The 18664-nt window shown below is 40.9% G+C and overlaps 1 protein-coding gene across 3 annotated transcripts; it reads right to left on the bottom strand.

Moving 5' to 3' along the window:
• Positions 1 to 442: 442 nt before the first annotated feature.
• On the bottom strand, positions 443 to 18061 carry snx25 (sorting nexin 25). 3 transcript variants are annotated; one of them, XM_035161930.2, is made up of 22 exons: positions 17881 to 18061; positions 16874 to 17614; positions 15764 to 15848; positions 12475 to 12691; positions 11674 to 11846; positions 10340 to 10526; positions 9836 to 9906; positions 9022 to 9212; positions 8695 to 8826; positions 7804 to 7953; positions 7485 to 7610; positions 7182 to 7346; positions 6702 to 6833; positions 4785 to 4925; positions 4251 to 4364; positions 3886 to 3963; positions 3142 to 3225; positions 2910 to 3027; positions 2670 to 2736; positions 1662 to 1843; positions 1426 to 1526; positions 443 to 1329 (listed from the first exon to the last, which is right to left on the bottom strand). In XM_035161930.2, exons 2-22 carry the CDS (start codon positions 17222 to 17224, stop codon positions 1264 to 1266), a joined length of 2931 nt encoding a protein of 976 aa, XP_035017821.1. In that variant the 5' UTR covers positions 17225 to 17614; positions 17881 to 18061; the 3' UTR covers positions 443 to 1263. The 3 variants fall into 3 exon arrangements, with proteins under 3 accessions (XP_035017821.1, XP_035017822.1, XP_035017820.1); XM_035161931.2 differs by having other exon boundaries at positions 16874 to 17529; XM_035161929.2 differs by having other exon boundaries at positions 16874 to 18061.
• Between the last annotated feature and the right edge of the window lie 603 nt (positions 18062 to 18664).

The raw sequence follows: 18664 nt of genomic DNA, 5'->3' as shown, positions 1-18664 counted from the left end.
CTGTGCTCGGGCCTGTTAGTGCTACAACGTAGCCCTAGTTTTAAGTTAGTTTTTTCCTTTTTACTAATAGGAAAGTGTTGTAACATATTTGGGAGAGCAGGGTGTGGTGTTTTACTTTCTCTCATCCCAGACTTATAATCTATTTAATCAATTGTGAGAACTGGGAAAATCTCCAAATAATTGTCATACAGTCCCTTACATGTGTTTTCATTTCTTTAACTTAATATTGAAACTCAATCTACTTTAATGCAAAAATTCAACCGTATTGTTTATCTCAGCACACTATCCTCACATTACAATTAGATACAATGATGAATTTAAAATTTAAACTCATCTTGGTGATATTTTATGCTCCAGGACACTGAATCAATCTGTATCATAAATATAATGCTTACAGATTTTTTTAGACTTAAGACCATTTTAAGAAAAAACAGCCACATCATCTTTTTGTTTGCAATTTATTGCTTATATAAACGCTCTCTAAACAATTGTTGGTAAAAATAAAATCTATCAATAATAATCATAAATAAAATCATCACAATTACTTTTACATGACATTATATTGCACAATTATAAGCTTTAACAAGATTCACAAAACACAAGTGTTGTTGCTCAGGTTGTGTGTAGCAGGAATGTTCAGAGGTCCGTGGGCGATGACACCAACTGATCGCCTTCAGAGGGCAACAATCTGAACTTCAGCTGTTTGTTTGTTGCGTTTAATCAGCGTCTGTAGGTCATCACCTCTAGAAACAATCAAGTTTTTTACTTTCACAAAATGTCATTCCACCTTGTAATCTTTAGATCGTCACAATTTACACCAGAACGTAAGATTTCATGTTGTTTTGGTACAGATCCGATCTTTTAGTGCTTTTAAACGTGGGTCACATGATGTCAAAACACTATCTGTTCTTGTGTAAATGTGTGTGGTCTCTGGTGCAGATGTGATCTGTCTGGTCAGACTGTTGTTTGAACAGGAAGAAGTCAGACTCCATGTGGCTTCTCTCCGCTCAGACTCACAAATTATTATCTGTACTCCGACAAAGTCCAACATTAGCTCCTTTCAGTCTGCTGTCAGCCCAGCTTTTCATCACAGCAAAGTTCCTCCAACAGAATCAGCCTCAGAGCCTCAACTCTGACTAACTCTGCTGCTTTCTGTCTGAGGTTTAAACCAAAAGTTTGTGATTGCTCAGCTACAGAAAGGCGAGATGAACCAGCAGAACGGCAGTTTCATCCGAATTCTTTTTGTTACGTGTACGAGTGTGTTCAGATGCTGTCCACCTCTGCGCTGAGTTCAGGACACAGTTCTTTGAGTAGCATTTCCATTAGCACCTAACAGAGACAGGGAAAATAAAATTTACAGTTAGACGTTTTGTAGTGAACACTATGAGAAGTGTATTCATGACAACGATTATGTATTGTTCTTACATAGAGAAGGTGCTTGTTGGCACTGGCCTCCTGCAGGGCGTTGAAGATCTTTATGATTCCGTAGCGGGCATTCTGCTGGCCAACTAAATTTGCTAAAGCCTCTGATAGAAAACAACAAATAAAGAGGTCAAAACACAGTATATGTGGTAAATGGATTGTGGATGTTTGTTAGCATCATACAACACATTCCTGAATTAGAGCCAGGTATTCTGAAGTCACATTTTCACTAGTCATACCTGGGATATTGTCAAGGAGTTTCTGCTGAGCCCGTTCCTTCGTTTCACTGCGTTCAGAGTCAGTTCGGACCCTGATGTGTGGGGCCAACTTCCCGTTGGGCCAGAAGGTGTCCCTGAACACACCGGTGTAACACACCAACATCTGTTCACAGAAGATCCAGTTTACTGTGTCCCGGATCTGTCTAAAATAAAGCACATTGGTTGTTAGCCTCATAGATAATCTGAGAAAAATATAGTGTGTTTATGCCTGTCACAGTAGTTATTATATCCACTTATCGTACGATATATAAACATGAAATCAATAGTTTAGCTGTCCTCGATATAAATAGAGACTTGTGTTTACCTTCCAGTTTTTTTTTTTACTCAAGAATGTCTGTGAACCAGATTTTTGGTTTAAGCTCAATGAGAGAGGAGACTATTAACATGAACAAAGGGTTAGGCGAAATTTGTTTAAGAATGGTGGCAACAAAAAGTGGGAGTACAGGGATTCCACTACGTTCATTATTATCCCCGCATCTCATGATTACAGCTGTCAGTTTATGTGTGAAGAGGGACAGAGACGAGGAGAAACACGCACACACAAAACCAATGACTGTACATCAAAATTAACCACGTGTCTTCAGTTCCTCCCACTGTACAAAGAGGAAGCCAAAATATGAGGGCTGCCATCTTCACCTGGAGAGGACACTTGTACCCAGAGTTTGTGCCTGTGGATTGTGGAGTGGAGCCGCCGAACCGTTTTTTTATAGCATTCGATAACTAATTGATATTTCTATTAAACAATTGAACATATATCAGTGTGATAAGAACTAGTTAAAATGACAGAAACCCTCTTTGGGAAACATTTATTCAATTTTTTGGTCCATGTCTCATCTGCAAACATAGAAGGGGTGGGGTTTATGACCTATACTGCAGCAAGCCACCAGAGGGCGATCAAGATGTTTTGGCTTCACTTTGGGTAGCTGTCATGGAGTTAATTTGTAAACAGATAAATAAAATGTAACTTACTTGTTGATAGTTCGTCCAAATGTCACCTGGACTAGTGCAATTAGAGTCTTCCTCACCCACTTAAACACTGAGCACACACACACACAGAAAAATCCACTCAGTTAGAATTCATGATATGGCTCCGTAAAGACAAACTGGTTTGCACCGAAAACAAAAAAAGTTAAGGTGTAATGGCGTAGACCTCGGTCTCTTTCATGTTACACTTTTGTATTTGTAATCTGTAAACAACGTATTACTTACTTCCTCTGAGTTCAAAGATTTCTCCAATGAGCATAAAGCAGGGTTCAGCCAGTGCGTCTCTCCTCCCATCTGCCTCATCGCCATAGTCTGACAGATCGCTGTCATCGTCATTCTCCTCCTAAAGAAGGAGATGACAAACAGCACCCAATCAGACATGGGGACACAAATCACTTTGGGTCCTAAAACTGTCCACACTGTGGTGTAGCTTCAGCAGTCATGCATGAGGGTGTACCTCAGTGTGGGAGAAGAAGTCTCCAGGTAACCTCTCCAGGAAGGAGGCCAGAGAGAAAGACGATTTCTTCTGAATTGACATCACCTTTAAAGATTGTACAGGATATTATCACTTGACTGCAAACAGCATGGAATCATAGTAACGCTCATCTGATCAATATATACCACCTGCAGGAAGGTCTGAAATATTGAATCAACACAGTAAATCTACAATACAGCAACATATTGACTCAATAAATAAAAAAAACAATTATGTATTTATGGTGTGAATCATTACCACTCTATCAATACATTCACAGGTTTATAATTTCAGCCTTAAGTAGCAAAAAAAGGTGCATCTGTTGGTCGAATGCAGTAGAGAGGAGCTCACAAGGGAACAAAAAACTAAATTGAATCAATCATCAGATATTGATTTAAAACATCTCAATAGATAATACATTTGAGTCCATACATCAAAGTTTCACTCAGCTGCTGCTTTATATTCATGTATTTTTAATCACCGTCTACCTCGAAGGATTTGAAGACCCTTACTCCTAAAATTGACCTAAGGCTTATTATCTGCACTGTATCAAATAACCGGAAATTTTTTAAATTCTAAGTAGATGGTAACTGTTAGAATTTGACAATGTCTCTCTGACAGGGGCTTTGAGGAGGAAGGTAGAAGTTCTATAAATATTTGATATTCTGACAATGACATTTTAAAAGGCCGGTTTTATTTGTAAAGCAAGTATGATAAGTGGGGTACCTTGAGATGCTCTGGAGACGGGCTGAGGAACGCGTAGAGAGCCTCTGACTGGCACAATCGCTCATCCATCAGCAGACGCTGCAAAGACACACACACACACAGCTTAAGTCAGCATTAACGTTGTTTAGCTGTGATGATGAACCAAAAGGAGGCAGCATGAGCATTGAGCTGTGTGGGGTGCTTCAGTCTTGTATCCTAATGGTGCAGTCTACCATGAGGAGAATTATCTTACAAAAATTATCTTATCAATCGAACAGTAAATACGGCACTGAAAAGCACCAAAGTGATCCTCTAGCCAGTTTGCTCATATGAGTCAACTGTTACATCCTGTAGCTACAGTATGAACTTTCTTTCACAATGTTTACCTGGAGAAAGGCATTGAGTTGAGTTCTGCTCTTGTCCAGGAACTTCTGGTCGATGGATTTGAAAGGAAGTTTGCTGAGTGATGGTAACTGGAGTTTCTTCAATGATGGAAAACACTGAGAAATGAAGACAGACAGTTCATGTCAAACCACATTACTGCCAAAATGTGTTACGTTTTTTTAATCTTTTGTATTTTGCACTGCGATTATACAATCCAGTTTCCAAGTGCAACACTCTGGTGTTCACTGCCACCATGAAGCAGTTCTTTTTGATACAATGAAATTATTTAATCATAGCAAGGGCTTGGAAATGCTTCGAAAGAGCACCGGTGTCTGTTGTGTAGTGTATACTCTGCAATTAGTCCATCTAAAAACTATAGACTTTCTACTGTGGAAGAGGCGTGGGGCATTGGAAAAGCAATGCAACACTTGTATTTGTGGTAATGCAGAGTAAGCATTAAGTACAGTCATGAGTGTTTACTGATGTTTAGAAAGACTAAATATCCCTAACATGTGCAGGTTTTGTTGTTCTGTTACCTCAGTGAGTTTGCGATGCAGCATCTGGAACTCAGTGAGTTTCCTCTGGACGCTCCAGTGACTGTTGGCCACCTCCTCTCCTTCCACCAGGCTGACACAGACACTGTAACAGGCTACAGTCTCACCACCCTCCTCTGTGGCCTGAAACAAAACACACACACAGTTAAACACACGAAGTGTCTAAGGTCCTGCACAACTAAGAATAGTTACATACATAGATCAACTGACAAAAAGCAGGAATTCATGACCTATTTAATACCTACCACATCAGGTGTAACAATGTTCAAGTTAAGCGGTAACATGTATCTTTTGTCTTTTCCCCCATTTTTCCAGTTTAGGGATACCCAAATTTTGATTACATTAAACCATCAATCTTTTATATGCATATGGTATTACCAGCTGCAGGGGTTTGAGGGAGCTACCACTTGCTGCTATACCATTTCCTACCACAGGGAGGCTGCAGTGCTCTTTGTTATTTTCCATCATATATTACGATGATTTTGTAAATAATATGTTTTATGTTTATTTTGTATATTTTATGAGAAAGACTTTTTTTTTTTAAATGGTAAAGCATTTTGAGTTGCATATCTTGTATCATTATGATTTTAACATTAATGACAAATATTCAACTTGAGGGTAAATACCAACTTGCGTTTGTTCACCAATCTTTTTATTGTAATAGAACTTTTTCACAGCGGCTATTTTGAACGAACCGGCAGGTTAACACAAGGCTTACTAATCACATTAATGAAGTTTACCGGCTAATTCATTTCAAAATGGCTGCTCTGAAAAACATCTACTGTTCCTTCTGAGGAGAGGCTGATTGATGATTGTTATTTATTTAACAAATGACATCGTGAACAAAAGGTTCTGGGCGGCAGGGGAGTCAGCACTATTGCCTCACAGAAAGAATGTTCTAAGTCCGAACCCAATTCTCCAGCTTCCTCCTACAGTTCAGAGAATAAGCAGCATAGATAATGGATGGACAGATGGAAAGTTCTGTTATCACTTTCATAGCATCTTCAACTACACAGACAGCCGTGCTTGAAAAACACACAAGACTATTTTCCAATACCACGTTAGTTCATATGAACATTCAAGCAATGTTTCTAACTTCAGAAGTGTGTAAATGACCTGCTAAAACAAGACAAATGCCACCTGAGTGTAGTTGAGTGAAAGGATAGCAAATTAAAATAATTAATGCCTTAATAATATCATATAAGGCTACACTTCCTGCCCAATCTCAGAAGTGTTCATTCATGGAAATGGCATCAAAGAGTAAAGAGAAGAACTTCACAAGTTCAAAGATTGAGGTCCTGATTTCAATCTTGCAGAAATGATCTATGAAATCAGGACATGTTGAAATAAATGAATGTTTTGATATGAAAATGGCTTAATAAAAACGTCTCTAATCAATGACTGCAACAGGCAAAAACAGTATTTTGCAGCAAAGGAGCTGTGTTCTCCCCATTGTGACATTTGGGTACATGAATACATTTTAAATTCTAGGACAATTGCACAGTTAAACAGAATAGTATCAACATAGTTATGAGGTGTAATCCATGAGTGGAAAAGCTTGATCTGAATAACAGCAGACTAATTTCTCATGACTCCTTCTACAGGACTGGACCACTCGTAAATTCTGTCTTTACCCGTAAGAAAACTCAAAACTTGAGAAATTGTTGATTGCTACAAGTTCTCTGAAATCACTCACTCGCACGAGTTAAGAACTTATCTGTTTGTACAAATGGTTCTTGCATGAGGCCCAAGGTCTTAAGACTTTCCAGTTACAACACTCTTCAGCTATGTGTTTGTATATGTTTTTTTACACTTTGCTGGGTCCTTTGAGGCTCTCCACTAGGAAGCAGCTCAGTTTGTTACTAATTAGTATAATAAGCCATATGAAGTTGTAGTTACCTCAGCAGTAGTAATAGTTGCCCTCCAGTGCCCCAGGTTTTCACACCACCAGTCTGTCCTGCTGATATGTTGCTGGAGTTCACTGTGTTCTCTCTCCATTGCTCCAATCTCTTCCTTTAGTTTGCTCACAATCTACACACACAGTGTAATGAAGAAATGACAGGATGAGAGAGAATGTGAAGTGGCTTTCAGTTCAAATTATCCTTTGAGACCACATTTTGTTGTTAATTTTACTCAGATTCAAAAACACAAAAATTACACATACACCAGGGCAAGGTGTCAAGTAAATCAGATTCTGTAATAGGATTTTTAAAGAGAAGATTTGGTCCGATTTCACCTCAACAACTGAGTTAACATATTGACACTGCAGATAAGTTGAGGGCATCATGCTAGAACAGCGTGCACGAGCAGTTTCACAGATTTTGTTATTGTCTTTATGTGTTTGATGCTGTGATACTGAACTTTTGAAGTTAATTCTACCTTCTTGTCTGGCTTTGGTGCATTCTGGATAGAGCCCAGCGCCTGCCGTTTGTACTCGAGTTTATCGTACAATTGGCGGAGTTTGGTAGCAGCATAGCTGGCCTGCTCATTTATTCCTTTACTGCCTTCATCACCCACTTCCTCTGCTCCATCGAGACCCTGGCACTGCACACAGAGGGATACAACAATAAAGACTTGATTGTCTACAAAGAGAAAGGGAGGGATATGACAGGTCTGGGTATTCAAACAGATGAACATTCAGAAGTGGGCACATGTGGTGCTATCTATGTATGTGTTTCTCACCACTTCATCCTTTTCCTCTGTGCTACACTGTGATTGGCTGTGCTGCTCATCTCGTTTGATCAGCCGATCGTAGAGGTCAGAAACCAGGAAGGAGGGGTAATAACGTTCTCTCATTGTCTCAGTAACCTAAAGGATGAATGAGAGTAACAGAAATTCTTACCAGTGAAGAACATCTTAACACTGTAAACATGAGTATAGAATTGTTAGTTGCACATTCAATAAAGAAAGGTCAATTTTCTTGGTTTGTATTTTGATATTTGCAGTCATCCACAATAACTAGTCATGTTTAGAGTTGCATATTAAGAACAGCAGCAGTTACCTGTTCCTGTAGTCTAACAAAGACTTGTGTTCCTCTGTTCCCCACCAGACTCTGTTGAATCTCCTTCAGAAGAAACTTTTCCACTGGAATATCTTTGCTCTCCACAAAGAACTTTTGATAGATTTCCCCAACGATTTGGGGAACCTCATTCTGTCCATCACATAAACAAATTACCATTAACTTATATACTTATTTCAGTACATTTATTTGTGTTCTGCTATTTCCCTGATCTCAGGGTACAGAAATATCTACTTAGTATTTCACTGGCAGTACTGGAAGTATGAATGACAGCTGTCACAACGTGTGTTAAAACAACAGTACTAACAGCGATTTGTCCTCAAATTTGATTAGAAAAAGCCAAAGAATATAAACTCAAAATCAAAAAGCCACTGAGGCACCTGAGGAGTGAATTTTATGCAGGGAATAAGTCCATTGTTCAGGTAGGTGTCATGTTTTGTGTGGTTTATTATTAATTTGTTTGGCAAGCAAACAAACAAGAAAAAGGCAATGGTGTCTCCCGTCTCTCTTACCCTGTCCATGCCTGCCTACCCTAGTCTATATATATTTATAAAATCACCTGGTGCCCAGTACCTTCCAAAGTAAAAAGCATTAACTACCTGAACTAACTAAATGCAATTAAAACAATAATTCCAGAGGCATAATTGAACTACTTATATTAAACAAAACAAAAAACTAAATAAACAGATGTTTAACTATTACACACCAGCGAAAACTGTAAATAGCTCAACAAGACATTTGACACTATTGTGTTATACAACAACCAGGCCCAGCACAGGTACAGCACACAAACTATGCAGGAAAAAAATAAAGTAATACACCATATACTACTAGTAGTGTTGCGCTGAACCCTCTACAATTTTTACAGCTCACCTTATTGGCAGTTTTCAATGTTTCCGCCAGTTCCCAGAAGCTGATCAAAGCTCTTTTATCAACTCTCTCCATGTAAACTCTGAAATGCTCCCTGTAACCTGGATTACACAAGATGTCATCAAACTGCAGAATCTGGATGTGGAAGGAGAGAGGAAAAAGCAAAAAAATGTACTATGTGGCACAAAAGTCATTTATTTGACCTCAAATAAGAATATGTCATTCTCTGTTTAGAAAAAAGGCATGAGAAAAATGCTTAATGGCTTTCTAAGTCTACATTGGTTCTTTAAAACTTGCAAATTCAAAATTCTCAATCCCCACAAGTCTTACCTTCTGACTTTGAGGCTCGTCGCTGTCGTCAGCCCCTCCATCCTCATTGTTTTCATAGTTGGGTCCACCAAGGAGGCGAATCCGTTTCTCACTTTGTTTCTTAGCAACAGTCAGCTGATTGATATACCGTTTCATATCTCTGGCCCTCAGCAGATCAGCCTTCATAGCTGCTGACTCTTTACCTTTTCGCTCTAAGAGAGAGGGAAGCAGTGCGCGGCACGTAAGCATTTTAGCAACATCACTCTAAGGTTGTTTCTGTGGTGGATACACCACTTTTGAGTTGACTTCCACAAAATGTTATAGATATATTTATGTTTATGTTATGACTTTGGTGATCTCCTCAGTTCTCTTACAGCCCCACCAGTAAGTTGACATATTTAACTGTTACTGATATGTCTTGAGAACTTTTACATAGACAGAAAAATGTAGAATTCTAATGACCTTGTAAATCATGTAGTGCAACCACTGGATTAAAGTTCTAAAGTAATAGATGTATCGAGTCAAAAATATCAGCAGATATTCATGTCACCAAAAGATGAATTTAAATAAATACAGTGGTCCCTGACTCAACAGGTAAAACTTGGTTTAGGACCAGATCCCTGCAAAACTAACATTTACATATAATTCTAGTCCTGTTTGATGCTTTCTTACTGAGAGTATGTTAACAGCAGATATAGTAGCTGTTTACTTGTGTTGATTTGAAACTGTTTTGTCTGGCACCACTATGCTCAAGTTTCTACATTTTCCAATGTTTAAATAACCATTTCATGAAAGCAGTATGTAGGTCATACAGTGAAATGCAGTGTTTCTGTACCTTTCTGCTTCTTGAGCTGAGGCAGGCTGCTGATGGTGGTGGCATGAATAATCTCTACCACTATCTGATACCTACAACATAGAGACAGGAGAAAAGAAATACTTCAGCTATTGTGATCAAAGTGATGAAATCAAAAAGAGCTGTCTTGGATTAATAAGCTGAAGTGAAGAAGATGTAAATACAGTGATAAATTGTAAAATAAATGCACAAGAGTAGAAAACTGATCCTATGTTTTCAGAAACTGAAACAATATTTCTTAAACTAACAAGACAAAATAGCAATATCATGTCTTGTCTGCATTTAGATCAAGTATTTTGCTGCAGACATTGTCTGTTCCCATGGTAACCCCACAGCAGCAAACACTCGAGCAGTTAGCACTGCCTATAATAATGTTTGACTATACATATAGCATGGTTAATTTGAGGGAATATATGTAGGTGCAGGTCAGTCTCAGTTTAATGGGGCCGTGCAGGTGTGTACAGTGTGTGTGTGTGTGTTTCATGCCTGAGTTGTTTGAGGAAATTGACATCACTAGAAGTTGATATTAGTTTGATGAAGTCTTCGTAGGAGGCAGCATAGGTGTAGGCTTTCTTCTGCTGCTCAGCCTGCTGCTCCCTCTGCTCCAGCTGAGACAACAACGTCCTGTTTATGGAGTCTGGATCACTAAGGACCTCAACCAAAGGCTTCAACACTGGAGCACACAGACACACAAAGTTATAAAAAATATTGCAAATTCTGTTCTTTGAGTGACTACGCACTACACATAATACAGTATACGCAGATATTAAACGTAGCATCATGGGGCCTGACAGGTACACAAACATACTGAGGCAAGGATGGAAAAACAGATAAACAAAACACAATTGTAAAAATACACATTTTATCAAATTTCCCCCAAGTACACTTCCTGTATTCTTATCTCGAAAAAAAGAGATTTATTTTGTAGCAGATGACAACAGTGGCTATGACCTTGGTTGTTGCAAACACCTGGAGACTGCAGGCGTTATGTTGTCAACTTTTTAATCCATCATTGCCAGAGATCAAAATAGAAACAACAGGTAAAAGCAAACAACAGCCCTGTCTGTAGGCACACAAGCCCAATACCAAGGCCTAATAGATGAGAAACTCTAAATAGAATACAGCCATTTATTGATAACATCAGTGCTTCTCCAGCTCTCTGTCATATAAACATGTCTGCCATGAAACAGGTCTATAACATATCAATTAGCTTCCTAAAGCTAGGCTGTCTAGGACTCTAGACTCTCTGAGAGCAAACAAGATGGTCGTCCCGAGCCACTTGAACCGCTGACACAGGCCGGGGGGCCAAACCATGTGTGAGGAACCTGGTGGTCCCGTGTTGTACGAACCACTGCAACAGTCAGTCGTTTCAGCCAGCAGTTCAAACGGTGTGTGGGTGTGTGAGTGTGAGTGTGAAACTTTTTTAATATATGTAGAAATAGATTGAAAAAAATAATAAAGAAACAACCCAAATGGTTGACTGTGATATTAAAACAGCTTGGTTTCCTCAAAGAACCATCATATAATTTAGTTTACAGCTCAAAAAACACATTTAAGTGAACACACCACCGAGGAGAACAACAGAGGAGTTTAAGGCTTAAAACATGGTGTAAATGACCTTGTTTCAAGTTGAATATGAATGTCGGGGCTTGCGGACACTTGGATGACACCACACGAGCAGTAGGGAGGCTGTTGTGATTTTTCTGTTTTATTACGTCTGAAGCAGGACTCACCATTGAATTCAGTCACATTCCAGTGTCATATAATAAACTGTAAAGTACTGGTACACACACACACACACACACACACACTCAAAGTACCTTTAGTAGTGATGACTTCTGTGAGGCAGCAGCGTAGTGTGTGTGACTTGGCATCCTTTTGTGGCAGCAGACAGAGTAGCAGTATTCTGGCTACACAGCGGAGGAAGGCCAACTCCGAGTCGGAACTGACCAAACAGGGATGGAGAGGAAACGGCCGAGCAAACTCCTCCAGTCTGCACACACACACACACACACGCACACGCACACACATTTAAATCTGAGATATAAAAAGAGGTGGTGTGATTTTTTTACTGCTATTCTGGCAGAGCTAGATGTCAGATGTTGTAAATGGGGACTTACTGGACCTAAAACTGCCATTGTTATTCATTCTTCAGCTGCGTCGCATCACACCATCTATACTTCTAAAACTTGATTAAACAAGCTGCCGCTACATTGTGCCTGAACTATTGAGGACAAGGGACGCCAGACATCTCTGTAGTGCGATCAAATCATAAGTCTCGCCTGACTTGCAAAGATAATGAAAGCAGATGATGTGTGAATCATCACTCTGTTTGCTTTGGACCTGGCAAATGCAGCCTAGAGACAAAGGAAGCGAGGCTGGGAGAGTATAATGTCAAAGCTGTCCTGAACTGCTGTAATTTCACCCCATCTGCACACACACACAATTACACTGGAAACTGGTGGGGAGGGAAATCTTGTCAGTAACAAATTAGTGTTGAAATATATTGTCTGTCAAAGAGTGAGTCATAGTTCTGTGCAAAGGAAGCTGTCCTCAAAAGTAATAGTTAAACTTTGAATATCTATAATAATGTGTGTGTTTGTGTGTGCGTATGTGTTTACCTTGCAGATGCAGCCTTGAGGTCAGTGAAGTGTGTATGCAGGATACGGATGCTGTCATAACACACCACATTGACGAGGTCTATATCAGCAAGCCTGGCTCTCAGCTGCCCAATCATCTGCCACCAGTCCTCTGACAGCATGGAGTACAACTGGCCCTCATCGCTGCTCAAAGGGATGTACCACGACAGGATATAGTCTCTGTAGGCATAGTCGAACACTGGAGAGAGAGAGAGAGAGAGAGGATTGGAATATATATTTTGTTAAAAGATGCATGCTAGAAGCATATCTACAAAGAAAAGCCATACATTGGACAGTGTCCATACATTGATTTGTTTGTTTTCTACTGTCATCATTTTAACATTCGTTAAATGATTAATACTTTTCTTAAATTGGTCAAATCTTTCATCACAGCAGAGCTGCACGGACCATGAGGACAGATACATGGACAAACGATTCTACCATTCAGACCTACAGGCAATTTAGAGTCATCAATTCAACTGACCTTAATTTCTTCCGTGTGTGGGAGGAAATGAGAGTCCCTGCATAAGCCCCACAGAAATACACACACATCTCACAGGACACATACAAACTCCACACAGAAAGGCCACAGCTGGATGGTGGATTCACAATCGAAACTCTATTGCTTTGAGGCAACACTGCTGAATTTCTGTTTACACTGAGTTTAATACACACTCGAGATTAATGGTTTCCAACCTGAGGGTTAGGATCCTTTCGAGAGCACACAAGATGATGACTAGTGTAAGAAATGAAAAAACTAACTTAATTCTGCTGCAAAAATATGACAGTTCACACATCTTCACAGACTAAAAATTATGATGTGGTGTTATCTTGTTAACAAACACACCTGTGTGTGATGTAGTGGTCATTAGTCCACTGCTTCATGGTAAAGTGCCACAAGGAATAAATGCTGAGAATGCTCCTGTCATGCCTTCATTATAAATACTGACATAAGAGACAATTTCTGCTTGGATGTCAACATAAAATTCACTGACACTAGACTTAGGATATGTATGTATTCTAAACAGCACTATTTGAGAATTTCAAAAGGAAATTCAAAAGACATTTTAATTCACATGAACATTACAAATCTAACTGCCAACTATGATTACAGTACAAATATTGGAATTTTTTACCAGTACATCATATGGCAGATGTACCTTCTTTTCTCACGAGCAATTTTAACAACAGTCAGCTATGGCAGGAATATCTGGTCCCTTCTTTTTGTACTAAAGGATATTTTCCTGCACTTTTACATTTGTCTGGTTGGGTTATATCCCTCCTCCCACAGTCCAGAGACATACAAGCTTCATGAAATGCGGACTCAACTGCCTGTGGGTGTGAAGAATGATTTAGTTCTGTGATAAACTGGCGACCTGTGTGTGGCCTCTCATCACCATGACCCTGCAAAGGATCAATGGCTTTAAATATGATGCGTAGATGAGGTTGGTGCTCTGACAGTAGTTTAAAGGCAAATTTTACATATGTAGACCACTATACAATTGATTTTCCGTCGATCAGTCCAAATATTTTTTCAAAATATTAATAAAATATCACTCACTACATTAGATCAATATGATTGTCTTTTACTTTGGAAACCAATTATTAATAATCTGTCCTGATCCTACAATTTAGCACCCACACAAACAATAATCATCAGAATAATTGACCCAGCAGGGTTTGAATGTGAACCTGACAATGTCATCATGAACTGATATCACACTACAATCAAAACACCATTTTAAAACACAGAGGAGCATGTGCAAATACACACCCCCTGTGTAAATCTGGAGCCATCTGTTCCTTGGCAGCCATACATTCTGTTCTACTGACAGAGTGTTGTGTGTGTGTGTGTGTGTGTGTGTGTGTGTGTGTGTGTGTGTGTGTGTGTGTGGGTGTGTGTGTGTGAAAGAGAGAGAGAATGTGTGTGAGTGTGTTCCTATACTTATATCTTTGTGAGAACCATTTTAAGCATAGACCCTACAGAGTGAGGACTGTTCGAGGGTTAAGACTTGGTTTTAGGGTTAGGGTTAGGCATGTATGCAGTTTTCCAGTGTGCCTGTGCGTACATGAACGCAGCTCTGAGGAAGCAGTTTTTCTGTGAACTATCCCTTTAAGGTTAGGGTAAGGGGCTTGGGAATGCATTATGTCAATGAGTGTCCTCACTAAAATAGAAGTATAAACATATATAGTGTGTGTATGTGTGAGTGTGTGTGACCAAGGCACTAGACTCAGTGACAGGTCATGGTGAGTGGCAGTGATGGATGACATTCAACAGTGTCAGAGACATTTCAGACTCATGTTTTAAAATGAATGGTCTTGTTTTAGGGCTGGGCGTTAAAACAAAATTTTTAAAAGTTATCGCGAAATAACTTTTCATTCCATCGAAGTTTAGACAGACAACACGAACTGCCAGTGATAATGAGAATAGCTCTGCGCCGAACCAATCATGTGGCTGGAATAGAGCTACAGCCACGTCAGGTTAGGCTGACGCACACAGCACAGAGCGTAGGAGTAGCAGCACACGTGCTAATGTTTGGTCTCCTGCAGCCGTGCACACCAGTACGTCAAGAGTGGAAGCGAGATAAAAGAGAAAATGATGACAGGAAATGTTCACAAAAACTCGAGCGACAGCTTTACCGAATAAGACACCACAACGGACACAGCCCAAGGCTCAAAAGACATGGACATTGTTGAAAAGAAGGGTCAGAGGAATTCGGTAGTGTGACATTTTTGGGGGGCTATTTAAAGTCCAACGAGAAGCAGAGTAGCGTGCATTGCAAATTTTAATTTCGAAAGCATGTTCCCACAGAGACAGGATATACCACTCATCTTCCAATCTAAGCAAATTTTTTTTTTTTTTACATATTGCCCAGCCCTAGTTGTATTGTTGCATTTGTGTTTCTTACTCTGATCCTCACATCACACCTCACATTGGGTTTTATTTTATGTGCTCTGTATTGCAAGGATTCCTTCTGTGTTTAGAAAGGCACCTTGAAATAAAACATATCGTTATTATAAATCATATTAATGTGATGTTAACATAACAATGTGATCTGTTGGCAGATGTCATGACTACACACAACAAGCATAGCTGAGAGCTCAAGTCCAGCTATGCACCAAAAATACCTTGCAACATAACGTTATTTGAAGGTGATGACATTATATATATCATTTTTTCAAACAATCAATTTGGCAGAAAGGAACAACTCTGTACTTGATAGCATTTACAATGATATGAACATAAGGTTGTCAGAAGGTGATCTTTTACCTTCCTTTAGAGATTTGTCCACATTGTGTGACACCACCACCCTCCTGCTCTGACTTGATTCCTGAATTGGAACCAAAAAACGAGCCTGAAAAACAAAAAGCACAAATGAGGACAAGAACAACGGAAAAAACACAGGAAAAGGAGAGAGGATTGAGAGCTGTGTTTAATGAGCCCAAAAAGCTGGGCCAAAATGTTCATAGCTCATACATGTCGACGAGACAAATACTTGAGACAATACTCCTCCGCTGTCAACATCAATAAGTCATCAGGCACAGAGCAGCAGTCGCTGAAAGGCTGCCGCTGGGCTGAGGCTGCTTGTTAAGGTAAGACACCAGCCAGTCACAAGGACACAATCACTTTCCTTGGAGAATAAATCACCATAAGTGTGTGTGTGTGTGTGTGTGTGTGTGTGTGTGTGTGTGTGTGTTGCCACCAAATCCAGCAGCATGGCCTGCCTTGTCTATTAAAGCTCAACACAGCAAGGGGGGCAAGCAGAGAAGATAAAAGAGGGGAGAAAAATGGTGAGGGGAAAATAATTGACGGTGAAAAGGATGGAGCTGCAGAGAGGAGCAAAAGAGACCATTAAAATTAAAAAATGTATATAAAACTTGAATGTGTACTGCGTGTTCAACACTGTTTGAGGTCTGCATGCTTCCTGAAGACATGTTTATTTCCCCCATGTGATATCCTGGGGACCTGGTAGACAGACCAAATGTGCACTGTATAACTGCTTTCAGACATGGACTGTATGTATGCGAGAACGCAAATGTCCAAGTGAAATGCTCCGGACATCCTCCAGAGTCTTTCTCCTGCCAGCCCCCCAGTGAAGAGTCTAGACTCTAGATAAAGTCCTAATCTACAGACGTGAGAAAACAGCAGGAGATCCTGCAGGGGATTATTCAGCCAAGGCAGTGGGAAAGTGACAAAACTAAAACAATTAAAGATATCTCAGGAGTAAATAACCAAGCCTGAGCATGAATCTCCTACAGCAGTATGTGTAAAAGGCAAACTCCTGAGAAAGTCCACACCCAATTGTTCAGACAATCTCCGGAGTTTGTGTATGAGTTTAAATCAGTAATGAGTTTGAACTAGGAGGTAGCAGTATCTTACCATGAGCTTGTTGAAGAACTCCAGCCATGCAGCGGATTGCCTTGTGTTTCTAGCGAAGCAGCTCACTTTGAGAGGACTCTTCCTGACGAGCAGGACGAAGCTCCCCGCCAGGAAACACAGCAGGGCGAATGACACATAGATGAAGAGCTTCAAGAAGAAGGAGGTGAGGGTCAGGCCTCCCCAGGCCAGCTGAAATACTACTGCTGCCACCACGCCCAGGCAGAAAGCCGGGACGAACCGGAAAGAGGAGCCGACAGAAGAGGTGGAGGTGGCGGACATGGGCCCCTCTCCCTCTCCGGCGCTGCTACTCCCTCCAGCCTGTGGTGTAGTGGTAGTTGAGGGGGTGGGCATGCTGCGACCCCACCATCCATATATTTCCCACTGCTTGTTGGGCTGAGAAGTTGCTCCGCCTGTCTACGTGCCAAGTCACAGCGGTAGGTATACCGTGTACACTCGTGTGTACCCTCGACTACAACACTGTCTCCAAGAAGAGGCATCCCCGCGTTGACATCTCCTCACCGACCCACGCCGCTATGTCTTCCACGCTCCTAGCATCGGCCCGCCCGGCGGCCACAGCCACGCAGCCCCGCCAGCTTAGTCCTCCACAGCACGGTGGCTCCCGACGGCAGAACCAGGACGACGGGGCTTGCCTTGTCCTGGAAGAGGCGCCGGGAGGTTACAGGCACACAGGCGGAGGGAGAGCCAAGGTGGCGGGATGGATGGGGCAACAACCACCGTCACCTTGGAGACAAATAGGTGGAAGGGTGGCTTAGTGACTGTTGCTAACCAACCTAGCTAGCAGGAGGCTAAAGTATGGAGCCGAGTTACTGTTAAGTTCCCTGCTCCAAAGCAAAGCATAGGAAATAAAAGTGAGAGGCAGCAAATGAAGTTGACCTGCTGTGTGCTTCGGCTGAGAGTAAAGCTACTTACAGCAGTGACAGCTAGCTAACTAGCTATGTCGCTCGCTAAGTAACCAAATGAACGTCAGCTAATGTTGGCTTACGCACCTAGCGTTTGAATCAAGGTGCGCGGTGACAACGCTGCATGTCGCTCTCCCTCTGTGTGAAGAACACACCGGCAGCTTTGTAACGTCAGAACGTGTCTGCTCCAATGTCCTCGACAGATAAAAAAACAGGCAACTGTTATTTTCCCTGAGCTCCAGCTGACTGCCAATCTGTGAACGTTCAGGGGCTGTCAGCCAATCAGCGCCCGTGTTACCCGCCAGCGGGGCGCCTGTTTTATTAACCGAGACTCTCCGAGTGTGGGAGTGGAGGGCGGGGTTTGTTCCGTTTGCACGTTGCTGTGGATGAAGTGGGGGAAAGAACACCGCACAACATGGCAGCTACAGGTGATATAATCAAGCCTACGAGCAGATACAGGATCATGCCTTGATATTTCCTCCAGACAGTGGCTTCAGTAACCCTTTATGTACAGTTTATCTGACTCATAAATATGTAAATGTTTGTTTTCTGATACAAAGTAGTGATACAAACTTATATTTTTCTAGTTGAAAGTCTTAAAGTCTCCGTGTGTAGTATTTAGTGACAAAGTGGTTGCATGTTGCAGCTGAACACCCCTCACCTCACCCTCCCCTTCCAAACATGAAAGAGAACCTGTGCATCAGTTTTCATAAAAACTCAAAGGGTGTTTAGTTTGTCCAGTCTGGGTTACTAGAAGAAACATGGCTGCTTCCGTAGAGAGGACCCCCCTGATGTAAATATAAAGTATTTCAATATAAAGGGCCCATTCTAGGGGAAATAGAACAACAATTCGTACAATTTAGATGAAACA

The sequence above is a fragment of the Hippoglossus stenolepis genome, chromosome 7 (genome assembly GCF_022539355.2).
Source record: "Hippoglossus stenolepis isolate QCI-W04-F060 chromosome 7, HSTE1.2, whole genome shotgun sequence".
Classification (NCBI taxonomy): Eukaryota; Metazoa; Chordata; class Actinopteri; order Pleuronectiformes; family Pleuronectidae; genus Hippoglossus; species Hippoglossus stenolepis.
Note: the sequence above shows the minus strand (reverse complement) of the source record. Positions and strands in the feature narration are given on the sequence as shown.